Source organism: Peromyscus eremicus, chromosome 16_21 (assembly GCF_949786415.1).
Source record: "Peromyscus eremicus chromosome 16_21, PerEre_H2_v1, whole genome shotgun sequence".
Classification (NCBI taxonomy): domain Eukaryota; kingdom Metazoa; phylum Chordata; class Mammalia; order Rodentia; family Cricetidae; genus Peromyscus; species Peromyscus eremicus.
Genome location: NC_081432.1, coordinates 54,147,891 through 54,161,293, shown reverse-complemented (window position 1 = coordinate 54,161,293; position 13,403 = coordinate 54,147,891). Strand labels below are relative to the sequence as shown.

The 13,403-nt window shown below is 37.5% G+C and overlaps 1 protein-coding gene across 4 annotated transcripts in view; it reads left to right on the top strand.

Moving 5' to 3' along the window:
• Nucleotides 1-13,403, top strand: part of LOC131926236 (cysteine-rich secretory protein 1-like) — a 42,342-nt gene that overhangs the window by 17,533 nt on the left and 11,406 nt on the right. For 3 of the 4 annotated variants that reach the window (XM_059281556.1, XM_059281554.1, XM_059281555.1), the window contains exons 2-4: nucleotides 2,912-2,985; nucleotides 11,916-12,032; nucleotides 13,159-13,246. In XM_059281556.1, coding sequence (XP_059137539.1) covers nucleotides 2,914-2,985; nucleotides 11,916-12,032; nucleotides 13,159-13,246 — 277 coding nt within the window. In that variant the 5' untranslated portion in view covers nucleotides 2,912-2,913. Of the gene's footprint in view, nucleotides 1-2,911; nucleotides 2,986-11,283; nucleotides 11,417-11,915; nucleotides 12,033-13,158; nucleotides 13,247-13,403 lie in introns of those variants that run through there. The other variant, XM_059281557.1, reaches the window with a different exon arrangement.

Below are 13,403 nucleotides of genomic sequence, written 5' to 3'. Positions count from 1 at the left end.
ATAACTTATCGGTAGTAAAATGTTATAGTTGGTTTTTGCACATATGGACTGTTGACAGTCCCTGCTGATAATTTTATTGAATACATTTTTTAATTTAATCTCTAAAGCTAAGTATACATGATTTAAGTAGCTTATTTTTAATCTGGAAATGCTTTTTTACAGAGAGGTGAAAATGAATTTCTTTATTCTAAAATCAGAAATAATATCTGTGACTTTCCAAAGTAGTTACATTAGAGGTACCATTACTAGAACTACTATTTAGGAGTATAGGAATTTTTCTGTGCACTAATGCAAATATTATTAGACTATGGATGAGAAGGTAGCCTTGCTAATGATTTTAAATTGTCCAACTCAGCATTATAGCTATGAACTTGAAATAAATGTGTTATTGGTGATCATCAGAATATATAACTGGTCCATAAAATACACTTAAGACAAGCAGAAAATAAATCATTTCATTTTTCTGATTATAGATGAATATACTCAGGTAGCTTGTAGGTTCTTTACATGTATAAATGGTGTATATATCTTATATGACAAAGCAGTTTCCCTCATAGATATTTGTGTTTGGGGCAGACAGAAAATGACTGGAGAATGTTAGGATATTATGATACTACTTAATATCATTTAAAAGGGAATTATATGACTTTGGGGAAGATTGTAATTCCAAAGGATATTTATTCATACTTTTCTTCATGTGTTTAAATGATATACTCGACTAGTCAACATCTGCACTTACAGAGTCTGCCAGTCTAGCTAAACTTGTGATGTTGGATTCAAAAGCAGTCAAAGTTATGTTAAGTGTCAATCCCAAGAGCTATTTGATAATAGACTGCTATGCGGTAAATCTCAGTCCTTGAGGTGAGACACCTAATTACAAAAGACAGAAGTAAGTTGCTTAAGTGAATGTCAGAAATTTCAAGTACTGTAGATCAGGCACAGCTCAGAATTCCAGTGCCACTGCTTAGCAAATTCAAGGAAGCAGGGGTATTCATTCTTGAAAAATGAAAAAAAAAAAGAATGCTTTTCAGGAATTGACAAGGCTGTTTTTCTTACAGAATATTTGTCCAGATTGTGTCTATAATGACTTCTAGCAGCTCTGTAGTATTTATGTTCTGTGCTGACTGCTTCATAGCTCAGAGAAACATGATAAAGCAACCTGAGTGATGATTTAATATGACATTAGAATTTAGAAAATATTACAGTAGATACTCAGGAGAATGTGACTAGCTATCATGTGATTCTTCCAGTAATGCACTCACCCCAGGCACCTCTGCTGGGGTTTGATTGACATATTTCCTTGTCTACATAATCTTCTAAATCACCGGAGCCTCTGGCTCTCAGAACTGAAGGCTATGATGCCACACAGCCAGTACTTAGATTTCATTTTGCTCCCCAAATTTTTATGTCGCGTCAGTATTAAATCTCTAACACTGATATTATTCATGTGTAAAGTGGGATATTGAATCACAGTGTTTAACTGCTAGGTTTTTATGAGTTTTAATCGAAGCCCAAAGAGAGCCACATAACAAGTGACACCAAACATAATCTATGCTATTTTGTGTGTCTAAATTGGGGCAAAGGGTGCTGTGAAAAGTTTTATAAACTTTACCTATTTATGCATTACATCCATCTATATAGGCCTTTATTAATTGTAGCTTAAGAAAAACTTCTTTCTGGTTAGGAGAAATCATTAAAAGCCCGCTGTAGATGCTGGCAGTATGACTCAGTAGAGAATGCACTTGCTATGCAAGCATGGGCACCAGAGTTTAAGTCACCAGAACACATGTAAAAGCCAGGTGGGTGTGGCTGCATGCTAATAACTTCAGTGCAGGCAGGAGGTAGAGACAGAGAACACCCAGAGCAAGCTGTGCAGACAGACTAACTGAAATGGTGAGTTTGGGGCTCCCTGACAGATCCTGTCTCAACTTATAAGGTAGGGAGAAATTGGGAACACCTAATGTCTGCCTCAGTTCTCCACACGTATGAATATATATATGGACATGCATACCAGCACACAATCAAGTGTGTGTGTGTGTGTGTGTGTGTGTGTGTGTGTGCACGTATGATAGTGTGTTTTACTTAATACCCTTAATAAGAAAATATGTTCTAAATTATTTTAACGGTTTCCTTATTGTTGGACATGACATTAATTTATCATACATTTACTATTATATGTAAAACATGAAGGTCTAAGATTTTCAAGATTCAGTCTTGGTATTATGGATCAGTTTTTGAGAATAAATGTGTTAATATAATGGGCACAGGAGCCAAGTTAAAGACATTGATGTAATAATATGACAAGAGTTTTGTGTGATAATGTACAGATACGTCTCAGCACTTGAGATTCTGAGGCAAAGGTCTAAGTTTGAAGCTAGACTGGGCTACATAGTGGAATCTTGTCTCTAAAATAAAAGAAAAACTTTTAATGAATGAATAACAAACAAACATCCTATAATAAGGTAGGCAGAGCTTACTATCAAACTATTACTTATCAAACAAGGGTTAATCATGCCATAGTAGTGTCCTGCCATGGTAATAGCTGGGTGCTTTTGCTACTCTTGAAAGGACAAAGGAAGAATTCCTAAACTTCTAGACTCTGAAGAGAGGACCTCCATGGATTAGAGTTTGACTCTGGAGAAGAGGCTAATAACCCAGACTACTCGTAGGTGCCTGCTTTGGGGAGCTGCACTTAGGAACTTTGATTTATTCCTTATTGCACCAGCTTGCAGCAGGCTTCTTGAGTTGATTTTATTATCATTTTGATGATATAAATAGTATGTCCCCCTTGTTATATTGCTAGTAAATCCTGGAAATGAATCTCATTACTTCTCCTGTATGTTCTGTGTTACTCAGAACTCCTTGTACTAAACATTTAAATACAGATTTTTTTCTCTTCTTTGTTTTCTAGACATGACGTTATTCCAATTGTTGTTGTTCCTGGCTGCTGTATTGCCCCCATCCATTCTTCGTGAACACTGTGAGGTATGAGTAAGGTTTAGTATCTTATCAGAAAAATCTAGGCAACCATGAAGGCTAGGAAGCTATCGCATCACTCTTCAAAATTCTGGAAGGCCAAAGTGTAGAGTAAGTCACTTTGATCCTTAGCAACACACACACACACACACACACACACACACACACACACACACACACACCAGAGTGGTTAAGTATATCTACTATGCAAACAATCAGTATGTACGTGAGCCAAATATTTGTTATTTATAACATCTTCTTATGCTTAGACAATCCCAGATGAGGCTCAGTCACCTTCTTTAATGATGGAATGTGTAGTACCAGAAAAATACTCTCTTCTTAGTTAGAAAGCTACTAAAAATTAGAAGCACTGGGGATTGCTGTAGCCTTCATTCTCTTCTCTTGGCCTCTGCATTGCAGACTACCAAAATTCCTCAAGAGCACTGAGTGTCAATAACTGGTTAAACCTGTTTTGGAATATAAATTATATGTCTTTTGTTACCATAATCAAACTAGTAACCTGGAGATTATTATCTAAGTGATCTTTCAAGTTGTTTGCATTCCCAGTTTCCTTCTTAAATTGATTGTATTTTACAGAACCCTTGAACCATCTATTCTCTTTCCCTTCATCCCTCCCCCCTCCCGTCTCTCTTTGGTCTATTGATACTTCTTTATAAATTTTCAAGATCTCATAGCAGAGACATTCAAGCCATGTTTTATTAACGAAGGCTTCTTTGAGAGTTACCATGGAGAACTGATTCATCTCTCTGAGTCACTTATTGTTTTTTCTCTTGGTTTTACTTTGTGGAGTTGTAATTATTAGGGCACCTTTCTATCCAAAACAAACCCTTTAACATTTTAAACTCACATTTCTGTGTTTCTGGTATGTTTTTCTTTTTTTTTTTTTTTTTTTTTTTTTTTTTTTTTTTTTTTTTTTTTTTTGGTTTTTTGAGACAGGGTTTCTCTGTGTAGCTTTGTGCCTTTTCCTGGAACTCACTTGGTAGACCAGGCTGGCCTCGAACTCACAGAGATACGCCTGGCTCTGCCTCCTGAGTGCTGGGATTAAAGGCGTGCGCCACCACCGCCCAGCTTGGTATGTTTTTCTTTAAATCTCTACAACTTTCTGTTAAGAAAATGTAAGCACATGTATTGTTTCATGGAATTTTTAGCTACCACGGAAGGTAGCATAACAAGCAGAAAATAATAATGGCTTTCTCAGAAGCCATATATTTTGTCTTCAGAAATAAAACATTTTTAGGTAGAGTTTTCAGGTTTAAATGAAAAGTCTGGGGGTGGAGGGCTGGAGAGATGGCTTGATGAATAAGAGCATTTACTGCACTTGAAGAGGACCCTTTGGTTTCTAGCGTCCACCTCAGGTGGCTTACATCCACGTGAAACTCACACTCCAGAGAATCTGATACTCTCTTAAGGCTTCCACTGGCACTGCACTCATTACACAAACCCATATTCTACTCAAACATATATACTTAAGTATAAATGTTTTAGAAAACGATGCCATTCCCTTAATAAATAAACATCTTCGGATATTGTTACTTTATATTAAAATAAAATATGAGAATTTTCAAGCAATGACTTTAACATGTACATCCTTACTGCCTTAAAAATCACTAGCTGTGAGAGATTGTTTCACACAAGGCTGTCATTAGTGCTTTTAGAACATAAATCATTAGGGAAAGATGGACATGTCGCAGCCCCTGGCAATGCAGTGTGATTAGATCCATGGGTGCAATATCTGCAAAGTCTTGAGGGAAGTAAGACTGCAGGAAGGAGAAACAACTGATCCCAGCACTGAGATAAAACGTACGTGAGAGTCAGTCCATCAATAGTTATGCTGTAACATCTTGCTCTACACTATAAAACAGCACATTTTGGAGTATGTTTGTATCAGCAAGTGGCTCTTATATCTCTGCCAATTCACATAATATCACTCCATCCACCTGTGGCACACAAATGAAAAAGATAAATTTAAATATCAACATCTGAGCTAACTTATCAGGGTTATTACTGTCCAGTGAAATGTAAAGTCAGTAATGCTAAATATTTTCAAGAACCCATTGTCTCCAAATTGACTTGGATGTTCTATTAGATAAAGCTGTCTTCAGATTGATCACAAAACCCTGTTTCATATAAAATTCTCTAATGCACACACATATTGGCTAAGGACCTACACATTAACTCACAAGCTTTCAAACTCCTGGTCAGAAGGCTATTGCCTCTTAAGGTCTATAGTAAATTATATTACTTCATCCTTAGCACTTCCTTGGTACAGCCTAACTGAGTGTGAATGACTTAAGCTTCTCTGCTTTGTAGATGTAACCAACCGTCTTATTAAATAAGAAACACAGAGCCGATTCAGAGAAGAAAGCCAAGAGGTCAGAACTAAGAGCCTTACCCTTCCTGCTTCAGCTATCCTGCTTCAGCCAAGAGAGCTCTCCGAAAAAAGGGCCTACTTCCTGTGTGTATGACTTTTTATAGTCAAGCTGTTCTGCCTTCTCATTGGTTGTAAACCTAAACACGTGACTGCCTTGTCACTGCCTGTATGTACCGCCCTCCAGGTCCTTAAAAGCGTGCGCCACCACCGCCATGCACTTGCTATGGCTCTAAAACTCTGACCCCCAGGCAACTTTATTTATTAACATACAATTAAAATCACATTTCAGTACAAGTAAAATACCACCACATTTCCCCTTTTCTATTTTAATAAAAAGGAAAAAAAAGAAAAAGGTTATAACTAACAAAAGAAAAACTATATACAAAAGTACAATAACTATATACAATATATAAAAATAATAAATGTCTAAACAATGTCTAGTCCATTTGTATTTGACAAATTCAGAGATAATAATTTCATTATCCTATTTTGCTAAGTCCAAAATGTATCTAATTCACTTTCTATCCTAATTAATCTTCAACTATAACTAACTAACCTTCAAGTATAACTAACTAATCTTCAACTCCCTCAGAGACCCAAGAAGGAAATAATATTAGCTAACAAAAATAAAAACAGAAAGTGCATGCAAGCAACTTCCAAAAATTCGTGAGTTGACAGAAATAGCCAGCTGCCTGGACAGTCACCTGAGGTTTCTCCGCAATGCTGGGGCATCATCTTCAGTCTATAGGCTTCGCATATCTGACAGACTCATTTGTGAAGTAGGATATACACAAGGTCAACAGTTCAACCTCACATTGGGTGAGAGCAGTCCATGCACCAGAAACACCTGATTCCACTAGTGTCATGTCATGATTCAGGATTTTAAATTCTGGAAATTATTGATGGTTTTTTATTTCAGCTGTCCATTCTTCTTGGCTGTGTATATATGGCTTCATCTCAGCATCCCGTTCTTCTCCACATCCCTCTATCAAATGCCAGTCTACTATTGAGAGGCGTGAGCTTAGTTACTCTTCAAGAATAACTGTTTCAGCTGCTGTTCCACAGCACATCAGAAGCCATCGGCCCACTGCCTGTTCAGCTGCCTTCGAAGAAAAGGGCACTGTACCTTTTCCGAGTTGTGAAGGCCACGTCAGGGATGGTGCCATATTGTCCTGGCCTCAGAAGATGCCTTTTGATAAAGCCATAACCACGCTTGTTTAGGCAAGAATCAGTAGTCCTTTGTTTCATGTCCTGTCTGTCCATTTTGTCAGCAGTTGATTCGAGGATACTTTGTTGTCCAGTGGCTAACTTTTGCCACAATGAAAGCTAACTCCATACGCAGTTTCTTCAATGCCCATATTTTCTCTGAAGTAGATTGGTACTGCCAGGAGCCGACATGTCTCATAGTCATAACAAAAAAGAAAAATTTTCTAAGTTATTAAAACATTTTAAATGCCATATTCTGTAGATCTCTGAAGGGTTTGAAGATGACCTGTCTAAAATATATCTGCTCAATTTTTAAAACATATCTAATATGACTACAAGTTCTATTATAATGTCTAACTACTAACTTTCATTTTTTTATATCCTAATAGTTGGTAATAGTAACATTCAAGGATCAGAAAATTGCATTGTTAAATGAATGATATAAGTACAATTAGAAATATACATATAGGAGTTATATATAAAGGATGACTCCTTTTCCTGATTGTATCTTGTAATTGAATAAATAGTGAAGTTAATTCTGAAGCATCAGGGATAAATTCTGCAGTCTCAATATGTAATACTACTCTTTCAGCATACTGAGAGTCAGTTACTATGTTGAGAGGTTCTGAAAAATCCATTAATACCAACAGAATAGCATACAATTCTGATTTTTGAACTGAATTATAAGGACTTTGAACCACTTTACTTAAATTTTCTGATTTGTAACCTGCCTTTCCTTGTTTGTTGGCATCTGTATAAAATGTACGAACTCCAGATATGGGCTTTTTCCCGTACAATTCGAGGCAAGATCCAATCAGCTCTCTTTATAAGATCAATTCTATCGCTTTTGGGATATTTGCTGTTAATTTCTCCCTTAAAATTACTGCAAGCTCTTTGCCAAGGTTCACTTTCTGTCCATAATTTTTCAATGTCCTCCTTAGTTAAAGGTACAACAATTTCTGCTGGGTTTATTCCTGCTAATTGATGAAGTCTCAATTTTCCTTTCCAAATCAAGTCAGAGATTTTTTCCACATAAGTTTTTAATTTTTTATTTGGTTTATTTGGTAAAAATATCCATTCTAATATAATATCTTCCCTCTGCATTAATATTCCTGTAGGAGAATGCCTAGAAGGTAAAATAACCAAAATGCAATCCAGCTTTGGATCAATACGATCCACGTGCCCTTCATGTACTTTCTTTTCTACCAAGGCCAATTCTTTCTCAGCTTCAGGTGATAATTCTCTTGGACTATTTAAGTCCTTGTCACCTTCTAAGGTTTTGAACAAATTATGTAGTTCATCATTTTTTACCCCAACAATAGTTCGTAGATGAGAAATATCTCCAAATAATCTTTGAAAGTCATTAAGAGTCTGTAGTCTATCTCTCCTAATTTGCACCTTTTGGGGTCTAATTTTTTGTAGCTCTATTTTATATCCTAAATAATTAATAGAATCTCCTCTTTGTATCTTTTTCAGGAGCAATTTGTAATCCCCAGGAAGGCAAAATTTTCTTTACTTCTTCAAACATTCTTTCTAAAGTATCTGCATTTGAATCAGCTAGTAAAATATCATCCATATAATGATAAATTATAGATTTAGCCTGGCGGTGGTGGCGCACGCCTTTAATCCCAGCACTCGGGAGGTAGAGCCAGGCGGATCTCTGTGAGTTCAAGGCCAGCCTGGGCTACCAAGTGAGTTCCAGGAAAGGCACAAAGCTACACAGAGAAACCCTGTCTCGAAAAACCAAAAAAAAAAAACCAAAAAAAAAAAAATTATAGATTTAGGAAATTTTTTACGTATCACTTCCAATGGCTGTTGTACAAAATATTGGCACAGAGTTGGGCTATTCAACATTCCCTGTGGGAGGACCCTCCATTGAAATCTTTTAACCGGTTGAGAATTATTATAAGTAGGCACTGTGAAAGCAAATCTTTCTCTGTCTTTTTCTTGTAAAGGTATTGAAAAGAAACAGTCTTTTAAATCAATAACTATGAGAGGCCATCCTTTTGGTAACAGAGTAGGCAAAGGAATTCCAGATTGTAGAGAGCCCATTGGCTGAATTACTTTGTTAATTGCTCTAAGGTCTGTTACCATTCTCCATTTACCAGATTTCTTTTTAATAACAAATACAGGAGAATTCCAAGGGCTGGTTGATTCCTCAATATGCTGAGCATTTAACTGTTCTTCTACCAGCTCTTCTAAAGCCTGGAGTTTCTCTGTTGTTAAAGGCCATTGCTGGACCCATACAGGCTTGTCTGTTAACCATTTTAAAGGTAGAGCTGTTGATGTCTTTGGAAGATCATCAGTTGTTGTGCCCTGTTCTTGTATAATATGGATGGCTGGTGACCATTCAGAATATTGCCTTCTAATATTTCTCTCAGAAACATGTGCTAGTTTATGATTTGTTTCTGAGATTGGAGGGATGTTAATCTGAGTATTCCATTGTTGTAACAAGTCTCGACCCCACAGGTTCATAGCTATGTTAGCTACATATGGTTTCAATTTTCCTCTCTGTCCTTCTGGACCTATACATTCAAGCCATCTTGCACTCTGTTTCACCTGAGATAATGTCCCAATTCCTAACAGTTGAACGTTTACCTCCTGAAGAGGCCAAGTTGGATGCCAAAATTCTGGTGCAATTATGGTAATATCCACACCTGTGTCTACCAGACCAGACAACAAAACACCATTTATTTTTATCGATAATTTTGGTCTTTGTTCATTAATAGAAGTTTGCCAAAAATTTTTCTTTATGTTTTCTCCTGAATTTTCTGTTCTCTCTGTTTCATTATCCTGACCAGCATGACTTATTCCAATAGGCATTTGGTTATTTAATTGCTCTGAGTAGGGGTTTCCTCTACAACTGCAGGAAAGGTTTGAACTGGATTTGCTATTGGGGCCTGCATGAGGCCCCTCTGGGAGTTTCCCAAAGACTGAGGCAAAGGATTACCCTGTCTGTCCCTTGTTGATCTACATTTGTTGGTCCAGTGTTTTCCCTTACCACACCTTCTGCATACTCCAGAAGGAAGGGGCATTCTGTTGCCATTGTTCCTTGAAGAAACATTGTTTCTAGGAATGACCTGTTTACAGTCCCTTTTCAAATGTCCTTGCTTTCCACATCCAAAACATCTAACATTTCTCAAACCTTTTGAAATTGCTTCTCCTACCCATGTATTATCATGCTCATGAGCTTCAACATTAACCGTGTCTCTAATCCAATCTTCCAAAGGTGCAGATCTTGCCTTTAACGGCCTGATTATTGTTTTGCATGCTACATTCACATTCTCAAAGGCCAAAGATTCAATTATTATCTTACTAGCTTCTGAATCCGGGACCATTCTCTTTACTGCTGAAGTCAGTCTTTGTAAAAAATCTGTGAAAGATTCTTTTGGGCCTTGTACAACCTTTGTAAATGACTCAGTTTTTTTTCCTGGTTCCTCAACTCTGTCCCATGCATTCAAGGCTGCTGTTCGACATAAAATTAGGGTTTGGACATCATATAAACATTGTGTTTGTGCTGAAGCATATTGACCTTCTCCAATAAGCTGATCCTGGCAGACTTGTATTCCTTTATCCCTCCACTGTTTTTCTATGTTTTTAGCTTCGTCCTTGAACCAAGTTAGCCACTGAAGCCTTTGACTGGGTTCAAGAACAGCTTGTGCCAGCTCCCGCCAGTCCTGTGGTACAATCCTATTATATGTTGACCAAGAGTTTAACATTTGCTTTACATATGGGGAATGCATGCCATAAGATACTATTGCCTCCTTAAACCTTCGTAAATCTAACATTTCAATTGGAGCCCAAATATTTTGTGTAGTCATTTGATCAGGCGACTGTTGTACGGTTACTGGACAAACTAAGGGTGACTGTGTGAAAACAGGCTTTCTTTCTGTAACCCTATGATCCAATCTTGAAGCAACTTCACTGTTAGTTTCTTCTGTCTGAGTTTTTACAGGTTTAATAGGTTTTTCTAAAGCTGTCACCCTGGCACTTAAATTGACTATCTTTTTAAATAGTAAAATGAGGATAAACATAGTAATAAAATGCATAATTCGATCAACATTAATCTTCTCATATAGCTGTTCCATTGTCAGACTGTCTAAAATTGCAAACAAAGCCCAATTTTCTTCCAATGTACACAGAAAACCCATTCTTTTTAAATGTGGAAAAAAATTTTTCTTTTAAATAGTTTCCTTTAAAATATCTGATATGTTAAGTGACTTACCAAGTCCTCGTAGAATAGTACCAATCCGAGGGAATTTCAAAACAGCCACCTAGTGTCCGAGGTGTGAGTCCAGAGAGAGAGAGAGAGAGAGAGAGAGAGAGAGAGAGAGAGAGAGAGAGCAAGCGTAGCCACAAGTTCTGCGTAAGAGCTTGAATCCAGCCACGTGTTCCCGCTTCAGCCTAGTCAAGCCTTGGCTCTGGCTACCTTAAGCTCCAACCACGTGCGTTGGCTTTACAGGCAGGGGCCCTGTTCGGCAGGGCAGGCCTGAGTTGTTTGTAGCACGGCTTTAAGCAAGTAGCTCAAGGTTAGTCCGGCCTGAGGCCAAGCCGACCTGGGCCTGGGCTAGGGAGCCGGCTGCCCTGGCGGGAAACCGGACCTGCCGGCCGCCCTGGCGGGAAACCGGACCTGCCGCCAAGCCAAGTTAAGCGGTTTTTAATGGATTCTTGTTACGTTGGGCGCCAAATGTAGATGTAACTAACCGTCTTATTAAATAAGAAACACAGAGCCGATTCAGAGAAGAAAGCCAAGAGGTCAGAACTAAGAGCCTTACCCTTCCTGCTTCAGCTATCCTGCTTCAGCCAAGAGAGCTCTCCGAAAAAAGGGCCTACTTCCTGTGTGTATGTCTTTTTATAGTCAAGCTGTTCTGCCTTCTCATTGGTTGTAAACCTAAACACGTCACTGCCTGTATGTACCGCCCTCCAGGTCCTTAAAAGCGTGCGCCACCACCGCCATGCACTTGCTATGGCTCTAAAACTCTGACCCCCAGGCAACTTTATTTATTAACATACAATTAAAATCACATTTCAGTACAAGTAAAATACCACCACACTACTTTGCATGGCTATTATTATAGATCTCTCTTAAATCAAAATTGACATTTGTAGCCTCAGAAGAGTTTTTAATTTGACATATCATAAATTCATTTTAATTTCAAAATTTATATTTAAAGTGTTTCTCATGAAAAGTCATAGATTTTCTTAAATTTATTATCAAGGCTTAATGACTAACATTGGCCCGAGTACTTTAAAATGACTTTCATTCACCTTAGACAACTTATTCACTTTTAAATGCAACCTTAACATACACTAACGTGACTTTACTTTTATTTTCTTTCAGAATATGACATTTGAGGATTTGACAACCACTAGAGTGTCAGTCCAAGAAGAGATTGTAAACAAGCACAACCAACTCAGAAGAATGGTTTGTCCACCTGGTAGTGACTTACTAAAGATGGTGAGGGCTCACAACAGGACAGTGCATTTGGAGAGCTGTGTTTGGAGTCTGAGGATAGCATCTGACCTCTCCTGTGTGCTTTAAGAGGGTCTGCCTCTATTATAGATTCTATTTTTTAAAAAAACAAAAAGTATTCATTGTTTTGTTTATGTGCATGTGTGTGTGGGGGTGTCCATATGCTATAGCATGCATGTAGAGACTGAGTTGGTTCTCTACTTCTCTACTGTTTTTGGCTGTGCAACGATCAGAGTACTATTCATTAAATTTCTTTTATAACAGTGACTCATTGGTATTATGGAGCTATATCAATTATAGTTACTGAACTAAAATCAAATCTTTTGAGTTTGGTCTCCAGTGAAAAGCCATGATGTTATTTTGGCTCACTCTTTTCTCCTAAGTTCAGAAGATTTCTCCTTTAAGGTCCAATGACCTTTCATCTAAATAGTCTACTCTCTGGATCCAGATCCAAAGTCCCTGTGTTTCTTAAATTTATTTAATGAGGTAAAAAATGAAGCTAGGATTTATGAGGCATCTTCTTACAGCTGTAAAAATAGTCTTAGTCCTTCAACATGGTTAGTGATACTCGCTCTATAGCAATTACTCAGTCTTTAATGATTCCTGTTGTGATTTCAGTAATTTTAGACCATTAAAAGTTTTAATACTTTTTTGTGGCCTTGGGAAGACAGACTACTTGTATTTATTTGGTACAGAACAGTCCATAGATAAGAGGGAGTATCTTCGGACATAGTTTATGAAACTACTAAGAAGATCAATGTTGGGGGTTGGGAAGGACTATAGAAGGGATGGGAAATGGAAGGAAAGAGAACAAATGTGGCATCAAATGGAGGCTGTGGGTGAGAGGGCATGCATGGGAGGATGGGCAGGATCAGGAAGATGGGGGGAGGAAAACATGCAAAAATAAACTTATTTATAAATGCCACCATGAAAGCTGATAATATACATGCTAGCATAAAAATTTATACATATACTATATTATATATTGATTATGATGAAAATCTTAAGGTGCCTACAGAAATTTTGCAATGATATTAGCCTGTGTACAAAGATCATGTGACGCTGATGTTTGAGTTACTCCATGGATATCTTCTTTTTTTTTCTTCTTCAGCAATGGAGCAATGATGCCCAAGTGAATGCACAGAAATGGGCAAGCCAGTGCACTTACCAACACAGTCCTGCAGATTTAAGGACTACCAGTATGTAAACTAAAAATCACTTATGTTTGAATGGAGAGTAACACAGGAAAGCCCATTTTCTCATATTGTGCTAACAAAAAATTGTAAATAAACATCCATTCTGATGCTGCATTTTTTAAAATTTAAATATCTCTGGGGCAGAGATGGCTCTGAAAGT